Source organism: Bactrocera latifrons, unplaced genomic scaffold, assembly GCF_001853355.1.
Source record: "Bactrocera latifrons isolate USDA-ARS-PBARC rearing strain unplaced genomic scaffold, ASM185335v1 scaffold_69, whole genome shotgun sequence".
In the NCBI taxonomy this organism is placed as follows: domain Eukaryota; kingdom Metazoa; phylum Arthropoda; class Insecta; order Diptera; family Tephritidae; genus Bactrocera; species Bactrocera latifrons.
The window spans coordinates 1,233,037-1,246,109 of record NW_017537367.1 but is presented as its reverse complement, the minus strand read 5'-3'; the positions used below and the strand labels follow the sequence as shown (position 1 = coordinate 1,246,109).

Genomic DNA, 13,073 nt, shown 5'->3' with positions numbered 1-13,073 from the left:
AAAACATTTAAAAATGTATTTTAATTTATTGTTATAATTAAAATAGTGCTAATAATGTACTTAAACGGTTTGATTATCCTTTTGTTTCATGAAGGCTGCTTTTGAAGGTATTGAATTTTCTATATGGATTTCAAAGGCAGCTGAAACCTAGGTTCTCAAATTAATAGTTGTATTATAAATTTCGTTAAAAAATTAAATGCCATAAATGTTAAAATTATATTTATTTCCAATACTTTTCTGCATATAATTTTAAATAAAAAATTGATACCTTAAAAACGCCTTTTATTATATCTGAGAGTKTGCTTTCACTGTAATCTCTTTAACTTTTCCGCTTTGAGTACCGTTATCTCACATTGAAGCGATGAATATATATTTTATGCTTTGCATATTTGTGTGTGTTAGTTTATAGATCCAATGATTTGCCTTCACGCATAGCAACCTGTACAGTTTCATTCACAAGTAAACATGCATAACTGTACGCGTACATATATAAACGTGTCTACGCTGTTGCATATGCCCAGATTTTTTATGTGCTATTGCAGCTTGGATGTTCCGTTATTTATGTACGCAACAATTTGTATGCTGCACTCAATRGGTTCTGTACACACACAGAGACATACACACCTGCATGTATGGGTGTCTGCATGCAAACAAAAGTAAAGGTATGCGTCTGGATATTTGTCTGTCGGTTTTGCTTACGCAAAAGTGATGCTTCAGCGTACATCCACCGCATTTACACTGTGAGCCATTCCATTATACACGCACATAAATCTATGTAACGCAATGTGTGCATTAGTATGTCGAAATAGATTCTCAGATGAATATGTATGTATGCGTGAATATGTWGKTAAATCTGTAGCTACCCAGTAGATAAACTATTGCCTTCATTATTAGTATTACTCTTTGGATTATGGGATCGAAACCCTACCAATTTCGAATTTTTTTGGCTTTCGTTTTTGTTCGTAAAATAGATCYTCTTGACGTGAAGCTTATTTTTAAACTTACTAACTCATAATYTCGGCAATAATCCGTAAAAAGAAGAAGAACTCATCATATCCTTTGAAGAGTCTTCAACACTTCTATAACCGGCTGCATAAATAAAGAGAGCTGGTCCAAACATCTAGCAGAACTTTACTAGTATTTTTTATAATTGTAGTAAGACATTTCCCATCCTTCTGTGCTGTGACCTAAATCTACTTCCAAGGAAAAATTTATRTTTTGAAATAGTCTTGCGTTTGAAACTTTATCATCCTTAAATTTTTGRATGATGATAATGGATTCTGAAGTTAAGACCATTATATAGCATTAAATAGCTCGGATTCCTCAATAATATAAACTGATCCATGATGTTATTCCCACTATCCTCATGTACTTTGATAGCCATCTCGAAAATTTACTATTTAGAAGAAAAAGTCAGAGGGTATAAGTGAAAATAAGTTAAATTGCATTATGAATATAATTTTTCCATGGATTTAGGAGCTCGCAGCGCCATCTATCGTCAATATAAAAAATGTTCACCCAAAAATCGACTATTTGCACTTTTCACCTCAACTTKCCCAGTAGTGGTATATTCGCATACAGTGCTTGGTGCAGTTGCATATATTTGCGAATGTCTATGCAACGAGTTGGCAGAGATCGTAGCACACAGTTTAAACTGCCACTCCACTCGTCTATGAAACGCTTTCTCTTTCACCCACTGCCACAAYGCTGCGTATTCATTGCATGTGTACATATGTCTGTCGGCAATGGATTGCCAGCGAACTTTTAACGATGGCAACGCATCCTTGAAATATCCTTGTTTGTATTTGTATTGAAAATTGCACTCAAGGCAAGCATGAAGCACAGTAACGATAGAAACATCCACAAAGCAGAAGCAGCAACAAAAAAAAAAAAAACCAAAAAAAACAAGAACTAAACGTAGAGAGCAAATCAACAACGAACAGTAAAACAATTTCAGCAACTGATTTGATGATGAAACACAGGCAAGTTGCACGACATGTAGACATTCGGTGCTGTTGGTTTGCCCATTCAACGCGCTGGCTGACACGCCGGCAATTCGAAATTTCAACGCCTGCTAACTTTGCCGCAGACAAGCACATAGACAGCGTGTTTACCTACCCGCCCAACACCCGCCGAACACCGCAATATCCACATGCCACAGTTTTTTTTTTGTTTTTTGTGCGTTGCCTGTGTCTATGTCTAGATTTCAATTCTAAAACCATTTAGCTATGTGCAACATGGCGCTAAATCTATTTAAAACGCAATGAAATTGACGTTGCATTGATCGTGTTGCAGCATCGTGGTGGCAACACTGGCGCGTGATTATCTGTTTTGTACTAGAAAATTGCCAACAGTTAGTCGTGGCTTTTTCAGTGCTTTCTGCGCCTAAAGCTATTGAATGGCTATTGTTGTTGTTGTTGTGTTACTAGAGAAAATAAAATTCACTATAATGGCTTTGGCAAGCCCAACACTTGTTCACAGCTTAAATAACAAATTAAATTTTGAAAGTTTACACTCAACGCTTATATTATGCAATACTCGTTGCAGGCTGAAGCATTTTGCGCGCAGTCATTGTTTTGTGTATTATTTGCGGTAACTTCAATATGMCTGTGTATCTGCGCTTTTGCGGTTTGCCAGCTGAAGTGGCGGTCAGATTTGCCTTGTAGTATATGCATTTCGTGGTTATGCTGTTAGTGTTGCACACACTAATTTGCCGCTATTCATCAGAGTTTGACGCCACGGCGGTCGCGCAACTGCTTGAAAAGCAAATTGAGGGCATTCAAGCATATCGGCGACCCATTGCCGTTGATTTGGTGACCTTCTGGTGAAGTATCCAATCAAGCGTGGAATGCTTGTGCTATTTATTGCGGTACTTTATTTAAAATATTTGCTAATCCTTCTAATTAGTTCTAAGCTGTGAATGTGTGCAAAACATATATTATGTGTGTCTCCCTATTTTTTCGAGCTCTTCGTATTATGAACAATGAAAGGAATCTTCAATTTTTCATGGAAAGAATATGTAATTTTGAAACCGTTTGAATGTTTAAAAGTGATTTCCATGATATACGTAAGTATGGAAAAATTTATATTTTTTATGTATATGCTCAGTGGGTCCTTTATTAAAATAATAGTGGTTAGTTTTTAGTGATTTTCAAAATATCAACAAAAAATATCTTCCACTTTGGCATCGTCCATTTTAATGGAACTTGGGTATACTAAATGTCTTTTATGAGTTCTTTCTTTATAATTTTTGAGTTAAAACCAACTTTATAAAGATTAGCAGTAATTTTTAATAATGGAACGAGCCAATCAATCTTGATGCTTTTCTTCGTTCACTTCTAGAACTTAGTGGAATAGCAATCTGTTTTTATCATCATAATTACCTAAAGCATCTAAAAATTTATCAAAATTATTGCGAATATATTCTAACTTGATACCTTTATTTGCTCTTCAGATTTTAAAGTTTGTCAAAAAATACAAAAATTTTGACTATTCACACAACACTTTTTCAAACCACACTTTCCGGAACAATCATAACTTTGATAAAATATGTATCCCTTATGTATTGCCATATATGAGAACCAACAAAGATACAACCTTCCAGCATTTCCATACGTAGTTCGGAAAATTTTTATAAATGTCACTTAAACAATATCCTTCCACGACCAATTTCCTGACTAAAAGTTGTATCATTTCTAATATGATCGCGAGTTAAAATACAGAGTTCATTTTGAGAGAATTTGGCAGCGTTTAACCTTCTTGTCGCAAGAGACCTAGTGATCTCTTTGCCCTAAGTAAGGCTAGCCTCTCCCTAGTTTCGGGCCATTGACATATTGGGGTCCACACAGAAAAGCTGGAAATCCTACCAGACGCCATCAGCAGAAGCTGTATCGAAGAAGCTGAGACAGCAATAAGTCCATACTTCTTTCTTGACTAAACCGCGCTTGGAAATTAAATTTGTGTTCTCCACTAAACGTTTTGCCAATTTATAAGTTTGAGCACAGGAGTTCTTCTTTACTATGGCCTCACAAAGGACTGCAAGAAGTAGTCCACGTGCGATCTTTGATCAGCCATCTAACTTAATCTAACCCTCTTATTCATAATAATTCATAATGATTGGTAGACTGTACTAATACACTAATATCTGCGAAKTTGGCGATCTCATTATTTCTGAATAGACCACTCAAATTACTTTTACAACRRAAGCGAAATTTACATTTAGTAAAACAGGACATTTTTTAGACCGTAATTTTAGATATTTTAACGTTTAATTTTTAGTAAACCCATAAAATCATCCACCTAATTTTTCGCATATTTTCGATAAGCAGTCTGAGACAACGATTGCTTAACGTTTACATGTGCGAAAATGGTTCACAGAATCGTAATCATAACACTAAAACTAAGTTTTAATTACTTGTATGACAAACATACTATTTACTACGAAAAATGCCGAAGCCATTCTATGTTCTCATAACTCAAAGCAATAATAATCTTTTTGAAATACTAAAGATAACTTAAAAAGTGTTGATTTTWATCATCCAGTTTATATGGAGCAATKTCGTCGGAGACTGTGACAATAATTCATGCCAAATTTCTAGAAGATAACAACGATAAATTAAAACGGTTATCCAAACAAAGCCTTTTTCCGATCGTTCTATTTATATGGCAGCGATAAGCCCTAGTTGTTCAAGCCGTTCAGATATATAAACAGATTCTTCAAAAAGTAAGATACCTGAATGTCTCGAAAAATGAAGTTTTAGTTCACGGAAGAACAGCCARCTGGTCATATACAGATGCCATAAGAAAATATGCTCTCTCAATTGTATTAAGATAACGCAAGATATCAGGAAAAAATTGAGATACTAAATAATAACTAAAACCTTACTTCATGTAGTCATATTCCCTGTTATATGTATACTAATTCAATACGAGAGTATATTTATTTTTCATATCCATATCCTATATTATACCTAGCTCATAGCTCTATTTGATTAGGAATCATGGTGTTAGGACATAATCCTTTCAGAAGTAATTACAAATCAAAATTTTTTCATTTCGTCTCTGCAACTCTGGGCACTCACAACACTTCCACATCAACACTTCCGCCGCAATTGTCGTCAGTTGCCAGTCCACATCCATCCGCGCCCTGCCAGCTTGACTAGTGGTTGCCCAGCWTTTGCAGCAACTTCTATTCCAATTGCCATCGCTGCAGCCAACTACTGTCAGCCGCTGCAATGCTTTAATATTATATTAGAAAGTAGTAGGAAGCTATTTTTTCTACCTTTTTTTTTTTTTTTCAACAATATTTTTCATTACTCATACATGTGCGCTCTTCTGCTTTTCATGCTCAAAGGCCGACAAACCAAGTTCTTCACTCACCCACATCAGAAGTGTGGAATCTTTCACTCTGGCTAATAATTACATTTTTTATACAAGTTGTAAAATTCGCCACTTTCTCTGCAACAAAATCAGTTGTTTTTGTTGTGATTTAAGCTAACTATTTTATATACAGTATTTGGCGTAGTTCGTCGACTCAACTCTGGCAACTTGGTGGTTTTCTTTCATATTTCTGTTTTTGTTTGCTGGCGCTTCTCCACTTCTGGTTCGGTTCTTTTTTTCCAGCTTCTTGCGTCTGTTGCACTTATTTGTATTCTGTGGCAAGCCACATCTCTGCGGTTGTTATTCTTACTTTTAATGTTTATTTATAATATTTTTGTGTTGTTGTTGGTAGTTGTCTGTGTAGGCTGCAGCTTAAAGTGTTATTACTTTTAATACTTTCATTGAGCTAACGGGGCTTCCTCAAGCAACCAGCCTTAATTAGTCTGCTCGCCATTTATGCTTCAAACAAACTACAAARATTGTTTTGCTATTGAGGCTTTGTTTAGCATAAAGTGTTTAACGATAATTTCATTTGCATTTCAGTGCAAAATTTGTGGTATTCAAAAGTTTTGAATTATATTTATTTTAGTTTTGATTTTATGAAAGTTTAGTCGATAAGCTTTATATTTCGTATAAACGTCAYATTTAGCAAACATTTCTGGCATTTTAATAAAATAATACAAAACAAGTAAGGAAGATTTAAGTTTGACTATGTATAACGGAACATTTCATACCTTCGCAACTTGCAAGGATTACAGCAAAGTAGATATACCTTGAGGTATATAAGGCCAGTTAGGTATGTGGGGTCTAAGGCGAGTTTTCTGCCGATTTTTTTTTTACGCAGAAATCTGCGCCATAAGAAAAACACGCTCTCATAATTTTATAAAAAATCACTCATATATTGGCCGATATATACAGTATAAAGTCACCAGAAAGTTCAAAAATCTTTATATTAGGTAAGCCCCATATTTACGGAGTGTGTTGACTTTATTCAATATATTTATAACACTCCTTCATGCTACTATCAGTACAGGATCTTCTCTGAATTCCAGTTATGAATCTGACAGATTGACCAGTATTTTCGGCAAAAAGTCAACTACAGTTACAGGTCCAAATATTAGGTTCATAGGGGTTTGAACTGTTTCTGTTGGATATGAACAATTTTCAAAATGCAGCAGTCCAGACAAAAATTTCAAGTAGATATTATTAAAGAGAAATAATAAAAAATATTTATTACATTCCATTTGCTTTATGATTTGTTGAGGTAATTCGTCGAGCTATCCTTAGTTGCCGTTCTTATGATAAATGGTTCTTATTTTAAATAATCATTCATTTACCACCATAATAATTGGATGAGAAAAAGTAAAAAACTGATTTTCTAAATTTTCAGTACCAACTCATACTTAGATATGTATACGATTTTCTGCAAGCTTCATTAAAATGATCTACTAAATGGGATTAAGTTAATATTTGATGCCGTTGATAGCTATTCCAACTCTGGCTTTTTTTATCCTGATCTTTTATATGTATATAGTTATGCATAACAATTGCTGACAAGATGATGGCATTAAAAGTGGTTTTCTGTTGTAATATTTTCTATCTACAAATAGGCCATTAATGCGCTATTCACCGAATTTAGTCACACTCACTGAAATTATTTCTGGTAAGTGAAACATATAATAATAACGCAGTGACGTAAAACCAGATGTGCATCTTCAACTTTATTTAATATTTACATTAAATCTACTAAATGATGGGGAATCGAATTACTTCGCCACCGCGTTTTGCTTTATATCCTTTGTAAAATTTGAGTGTTCTAAAATTATGGCACTTTATGAAGCTTTGCGTAATAAAGTTTAATGGTACGATACCACATATTTGCTTTCAACAATTACAAAACTTCAACAAGATCGGCAGAGAAACAAATAGTCCCCCGGAAAAGTGATTTTTTCCTATCATCTGGGGTTTTCTCTTGTTTTTTTTTAATTATTTTATTCTGTGTGCCRTAATCTGTAAGATATAGTTGATATTTTTCTGTTCAGTATTGTAGAATTTCAACAGGAAAATAATGCTGACAAATTGTAGATGTTAAGGAAATATGAATTTTTTGAAGAAATCTCCTGTTATTTAGTAGAATGAAAATTTAAAGTTGTCGTTAAACGAGTTATTTGCTGCAAAACTATATAGAGGAGCTTGAAAATCACAATAAAATACGTTTATACCTTAAATAATATTAAATGAAAAAAATTCTGAAGGAAAAGCTAAACAATYTAATAGGTCTGTCAAGAACATAATATTCACCTCAAATAACCCGTTGACCTCAAAACGCTGTTTTCAGACTCGGCGAAGACAATTTATCCATAACGGTTAAATTGTAATAAGTTCCACGATCATTCGTGGAATTTTCCGTCATAATAAATAATTAAAATCGTTCTTACCTCCAGATCAGAATAAGGAGAGCAATAGTTCCAGATGGAAACTTAGTCTGTTTAAAATTTGAAAAAGAGCTATTTTTATAAGTAGTTGAAACACAAAACCTTTTGAACAGACTTTGGTTATTTAAAAAAAAACTAATAAATGAGTTTTACAACATAAACATCTTAAGGGGTCATATAGAGTTAGAATTGTCAAAAAATTAATKWATTTATTTTATTTTCTTAATATATCACTCCGGTGTATATTTTCGAAGCTGCACGTAAATTTGAAAAGGCGTTTCAGAGTGCTTGGAAGTACAARGGTATAAAACGYGTTTTTCTCAAAATGGTTTTTTCAAAGTTGGTGACTATCATTGCTCGAAAACGGCTAAARCTWTTGRTKATTTTAAYMCGRGCTTCWTAAATATATTTTTTAGTCGTCATTTTGTCAAACAAATAACTATTTTGTTTAATACTTTGATTAATTAAGAGATGTGTCAATTCTTTAACGAAATTGGTTTGGCTTTTTAWTTTGAGAGTATCCAGTTCAGAGATATAATGGTYRCCGCAAAACGTCTGTTTTGAGAGGAGCTCMCGGAGATCAACTATACTTTCTTTCTAAATAAATATTTTTACTAATACTAAGCCTTGAAATAMAATTAAAAGACACCATAATATGAGTACAAATTTTTAGGTCAACGAATTTAAAAGTTTTCTCASAAAAAGCACTTATATTGCATCGCTATTTTTATAAACTTCCAAAATGTACAGTATGGGAAATAAAAAACAAAATCACAATATCCCACAAAGAGAAAAAACTATTTTTTATAGTGCTAAAAATTTTATATTTAAGGCGTTGATTTCTGCAATTTGATAAACAAAAACTRTTCATGTTAATGTGGTGAAATCTGATTTGAAAATACGATACTTTTTCGTGAACCTCAGCTTTTCAGTACGTCTGAATTCCTAATGGGTTTTAGGGTTTAATTAAGTTAAATGTTTAATATTGTTTCTGGAGGCATAAGTAGCACTTTTTAAAACAATTTTAGTCTTTGAGTTTAAATTTTTTCGACAAGCATAGAATATTATTTAATAACAAAGCAAAAGAGAACAAATATAATATAAAAATCCATATCTTGATCAAATAATCAATTCCAAAAATTTCCAACCACTTATTGAACTTTGAAATTTGTTACTTTGTTGACTAACGGTTTATGTATGTAAATCAAACCTAGTGTAAGAGCTTATCTTCGTTAATTGTGAAAATGTTGTTATAAAGTAATTATATTTAAGCGTCGGATAGGTTTCATCCCGCGGCGAGGGTTCTGGTTTTATATTTTTATATTTTTATTGCATTGTTTCCMAGGAAATTAAGCACTCATCTCAAGTTATGTTTGAACTTTTACTCAACACTGTAGCTTTAAAAAGCATATATCCAGGGGTCGATTCTCAGCTACCGCCCCACAAATTTTTTCGCCAAATCGGTTTAGCCACTTTGAGTTAGAAATATATAGAACATTCTACAGGACCAAAAGAACAACTGCGACATTTTTTACGTATTTTCATGCTGATGGACTTTATGGGGTCACATAACGAAATATCGTTTAATTTTTTGTAAAAGATACCAATAAAATTTTGGTTTTCAACGTTATGTTTTCGGTACGTTATATTTAACTTATAACTTTATACGAGCGTATGAAACCTTTAAATATATGTAAACTAATTATTAATTATTTTTTATTGAAACTATTTTGATCTATCTTCATTTAAATATCCCTGGAAGCTTATATGCTATATGTTCTTATACTAAGCTCTCCTAGTGTGGAGTTTTTAGCAGTTAGATATTTTTTGTATTATTAAAATAATTTATTACAGAACTCTTGAAGTACTTTATCTACWAGTTCTAGAACCTAAACAATTTTGGGTTCTTAAGACTGCAAGCTACAAAATATTGATCCTATTTCCTAGAGTTTCAAATAAATTATGTATTTATGTCCACGCTTAAGAGTGTAATATTTTTGACTCAGTCGTAAATAAATATGCAACATTTTATTCTCGACTAAAGTCGGACATGCAACAAAAGCGAAACACATTTTTTGCTCTATAAAAATTACATAATATAAAAAGCAAACTTGTCGCCATGCAATCGATGCTTAAATTGCATTTATCATCGCTTATCTAGAGTATGTGACATATTAATGCCAGCAAACGAAATAATTTGTAAAATTTATTGCAGGAAACACAAAGTTGGCACTGGCAAATGCATGTACATATGTAGCGACATATATTTATATATTATGCATTTATGCAATGAATTGAATAAATAATAGTGTAATGAATCATTTGATTGGCTGGCGAACAGAAAAACAAAACAAATAACAAAAAAAACAAAAAAAAAACAAAACAGCAATGCGAAAACGACAAGACAAATTACGTTAAATGGACGCTGTGCCGCAATAAAGTAGCAAAGTCTAAAAGGCAAGATTTTAAGTAAATAGTTTGGGAAATGATGTTATATGGAGGCTCAAAAGTTTAACCTGAAAAAGTTATAAAACAAAATTTGGATTTCTGAAACCGCTTTTGTTGCCTGCTACACAGTTTAGCTACCGATAAGTAACTGAAAATGTAAGAAACGCACCTTCAAGCAGATCAGCCAACAGCAGTGACTGACTGCAGCTCTCCAGACCCCCATCCAACCGCAGCCAACCATTGGCCGCAACTGCTGCATATAATTTTCAAAACACTCAACAGCGAAAATCAGCAAAAAATAACTGCCTTGTTGGCTGTCGCCGTCACTTAAGACAATACACCACCCGCAACCCGCGCCAATTTACAACAAATGTGCTGCACTCACCTGGTTTGTTGCTGTTATTATTGCCGGCTGAGATTTGTTGCTGTTGCTGCGTCTGCTGCGATTGCTGCTGATTCGGTGGCAGCTGTTGCTGTTGTGACTGCGGATGCTGACCGTTATGCTGTAGATGCGACTGCTGGCCGACGCCACCAGCACCATTTGCCGCAACAGCAGCCGGATGTATGGCGAGCAGTTTCGTTTCCGGTGGCTTATGTGGTCCCATTGTAATCGGCGGCGGCGCYCCCATCGCTATGGTGGGAGCTGGCATCATCAGTGTTGACATGGCCAGCATAATTTGCGAATGAATTTTGCCGGTTGCTACTCGAAAACTATTAAAACAACTGCTATTGCTGCTGCTGCTGCTGCTGCTGTTGTTGCTGCTTTACTCTGGCAGCGTCAACTACTTAGATAGCTGGGTTAGTAGTCGTTCGCTCGCTTGGCGACAACTGGGCGCCCGTTTGCTTGACACTATTAAAAACAAGAGTGGACGTTGCTGCTTAGTTGATGTGGTGCGGTGCGGTGTTGAAGGCCACTCTCTGGCTGGCTTGCTGAGTGGACGACTGGTTTTGGCGCGCCTGGACGTTTGGTTTCCGAAGCAATTCAAATATTTTGCTGCTRCTGCTACTTTTGCACTTAAAACTGCTGCACGGGTACACCACTCACCCGTTGCATGTGTGTGTTTGTGACTTTAATATGTGCACCAAGTGTGTGTATTATCTTTATATGTATGTATGYGTGCGTGGTTGCACTTGTACTTTTCCACTTATTGATTTATCTTTAGTGAGAGTGTCAACAAACGGCGTCGGCGGCTCCGTCGCTCGTGCAACACCAGCTTGCAAGGTAAATCTGTTGCTAAAATGCTGCTGCTACTTCTTCTGCACACACACAACGTCTCTGCAGCGTTTGCAACCGGCTTAGTTGTGGGCGTCTACGGCTGCTGTCCTTTGCTTTTGGCTGTCTGAACTTCGTTTAAGGTCGTCGTACGTTAATTTATAGCACTTTGAGCGTAAAAGCTGCTGTCGTCTGCTGCCGCCACTGCTCGAACTGTCGCACCAACACCTCACTTTCTTACACTTACTGCTTTTCTATTGTTTTTTTGCCTGACTTTTCGTTTGCCGAGCGTCTGCGACGTTAGATTTATAATGACAATTTTACCAATATTTTTCCGTCTGTGTGTATGTGTGCGTGTGTGTCRTTTGCGATTCTTTCTCGACCCGTTTTACATTCGCATACAATARAATTTCACTTTTCTTTCGGTTTTCAATTGCTGCCTGACGCTGGCTGTGGCATGTATCTTGACTTGCAACGACCGTGGCGCATACAGTTATTCGTTCCTACTTGCACTCGTTAGCTTGGCTTTTATGGCACACATGTACATACGTGTATATRCTTCAAGTGTGTAGACTAATATATATTTAGTTTTTATGTGTGTGTGTGTGTTAGCTTTTCCGCCGTATTTTCTAGGTTGCTTGTTGCCTTAGCTAGCACTGCATCTGCCTTCCTACGCTTTTCGCTTATTCGCTTAGGTTTCTCACTCACTTTCTCGCACAAGCACTGTGTATGCACTCACAACTGCTATTTTTCTACATATATATATATAACGGGGGCAACAACATTGACGCGTTTTATATGGTCATTCAACCGGAAGGAAGCTGTAGTTCGCAATGTTACGTATACGCACCGCCTCCACCAAATGCAACAAATATTTATATACGCGTTGCTCGCTTTTTATTTTTATTAAATTTTATAAGTTTACAGTGGTTATATACGAAAATGAAATTTCTCTACACTGCTTTTGAAATTTTTCTTATTATTATTTTTCTTTAAAAATACAAAAAACCGTCTGCCAACTGCAAACGCGCCGCGTACACTTTCTAGTATTTTTTTCCCTGTGCTATAAATCGTAACACCACGTCATCACCATCAGCTGTCACTAATCACTGTGAGCACTCGGCGCGTGTTAATGTGAAATACCGGAGCGTTCGCGTTGTTGGCCGGTCAGCCGCTGCTGCTGTTATGGCGGMTTTTATGAAACTTACTGGCTTTTAATTTGTCTGTTGCGCTCGCTTTCAATGCAGCGTGTATTCTGCTGTGTAAAACAATATACATATATAATATAAATATAAACTTGACTTGAGCGTAATGTAGAAGCGCAAACACTTTCGAATACTGGTCTGGGAAGTTTGCGCATAATTTAATTGCCACTTTTGATTAGTGTGCAGACAAAAAAGTTTAGTTTAAAATTAGTTTGACAGCCATATTTTTAGGGGCATTAAGTGCATAGTTTTAGGCGCGTCACTCTTAATTGACTTCTTTATGGAAATTAAATAAATTTTTTTTGTATATAGAACCATGTAGTGAAATAAAAAAAATTAATAAAATTAAATTAAAATTTTAAAAATCTTAGAAATTTGATAAAAAAGTACTGA

At 35.0% G+C, this 13,073-nt stretch overlaps 1 protein-coding gene across 1 annotated transcript; it reads right to left on the bottom strand.

The window, feature by feature from the left end:
- Positions 1-10,647: 10,647 nt before the first annotated feature.
- Positions 10,648-12,353, bottom strand: LOC108975718 (forkhead box protein O-like; the record flags this gene model as incomplete). The annotated part of the gene is made up of 1 exon (XM_018944412.1): positions 10,648-12,353. A coding segment is annotated over exon 1 (289 nt), but the record flags the coding sequence as incomplete, so codon positions are not given.
- Between the last annotated feature and the right edge of the window lie 720 nt (positions 12,354-13,073).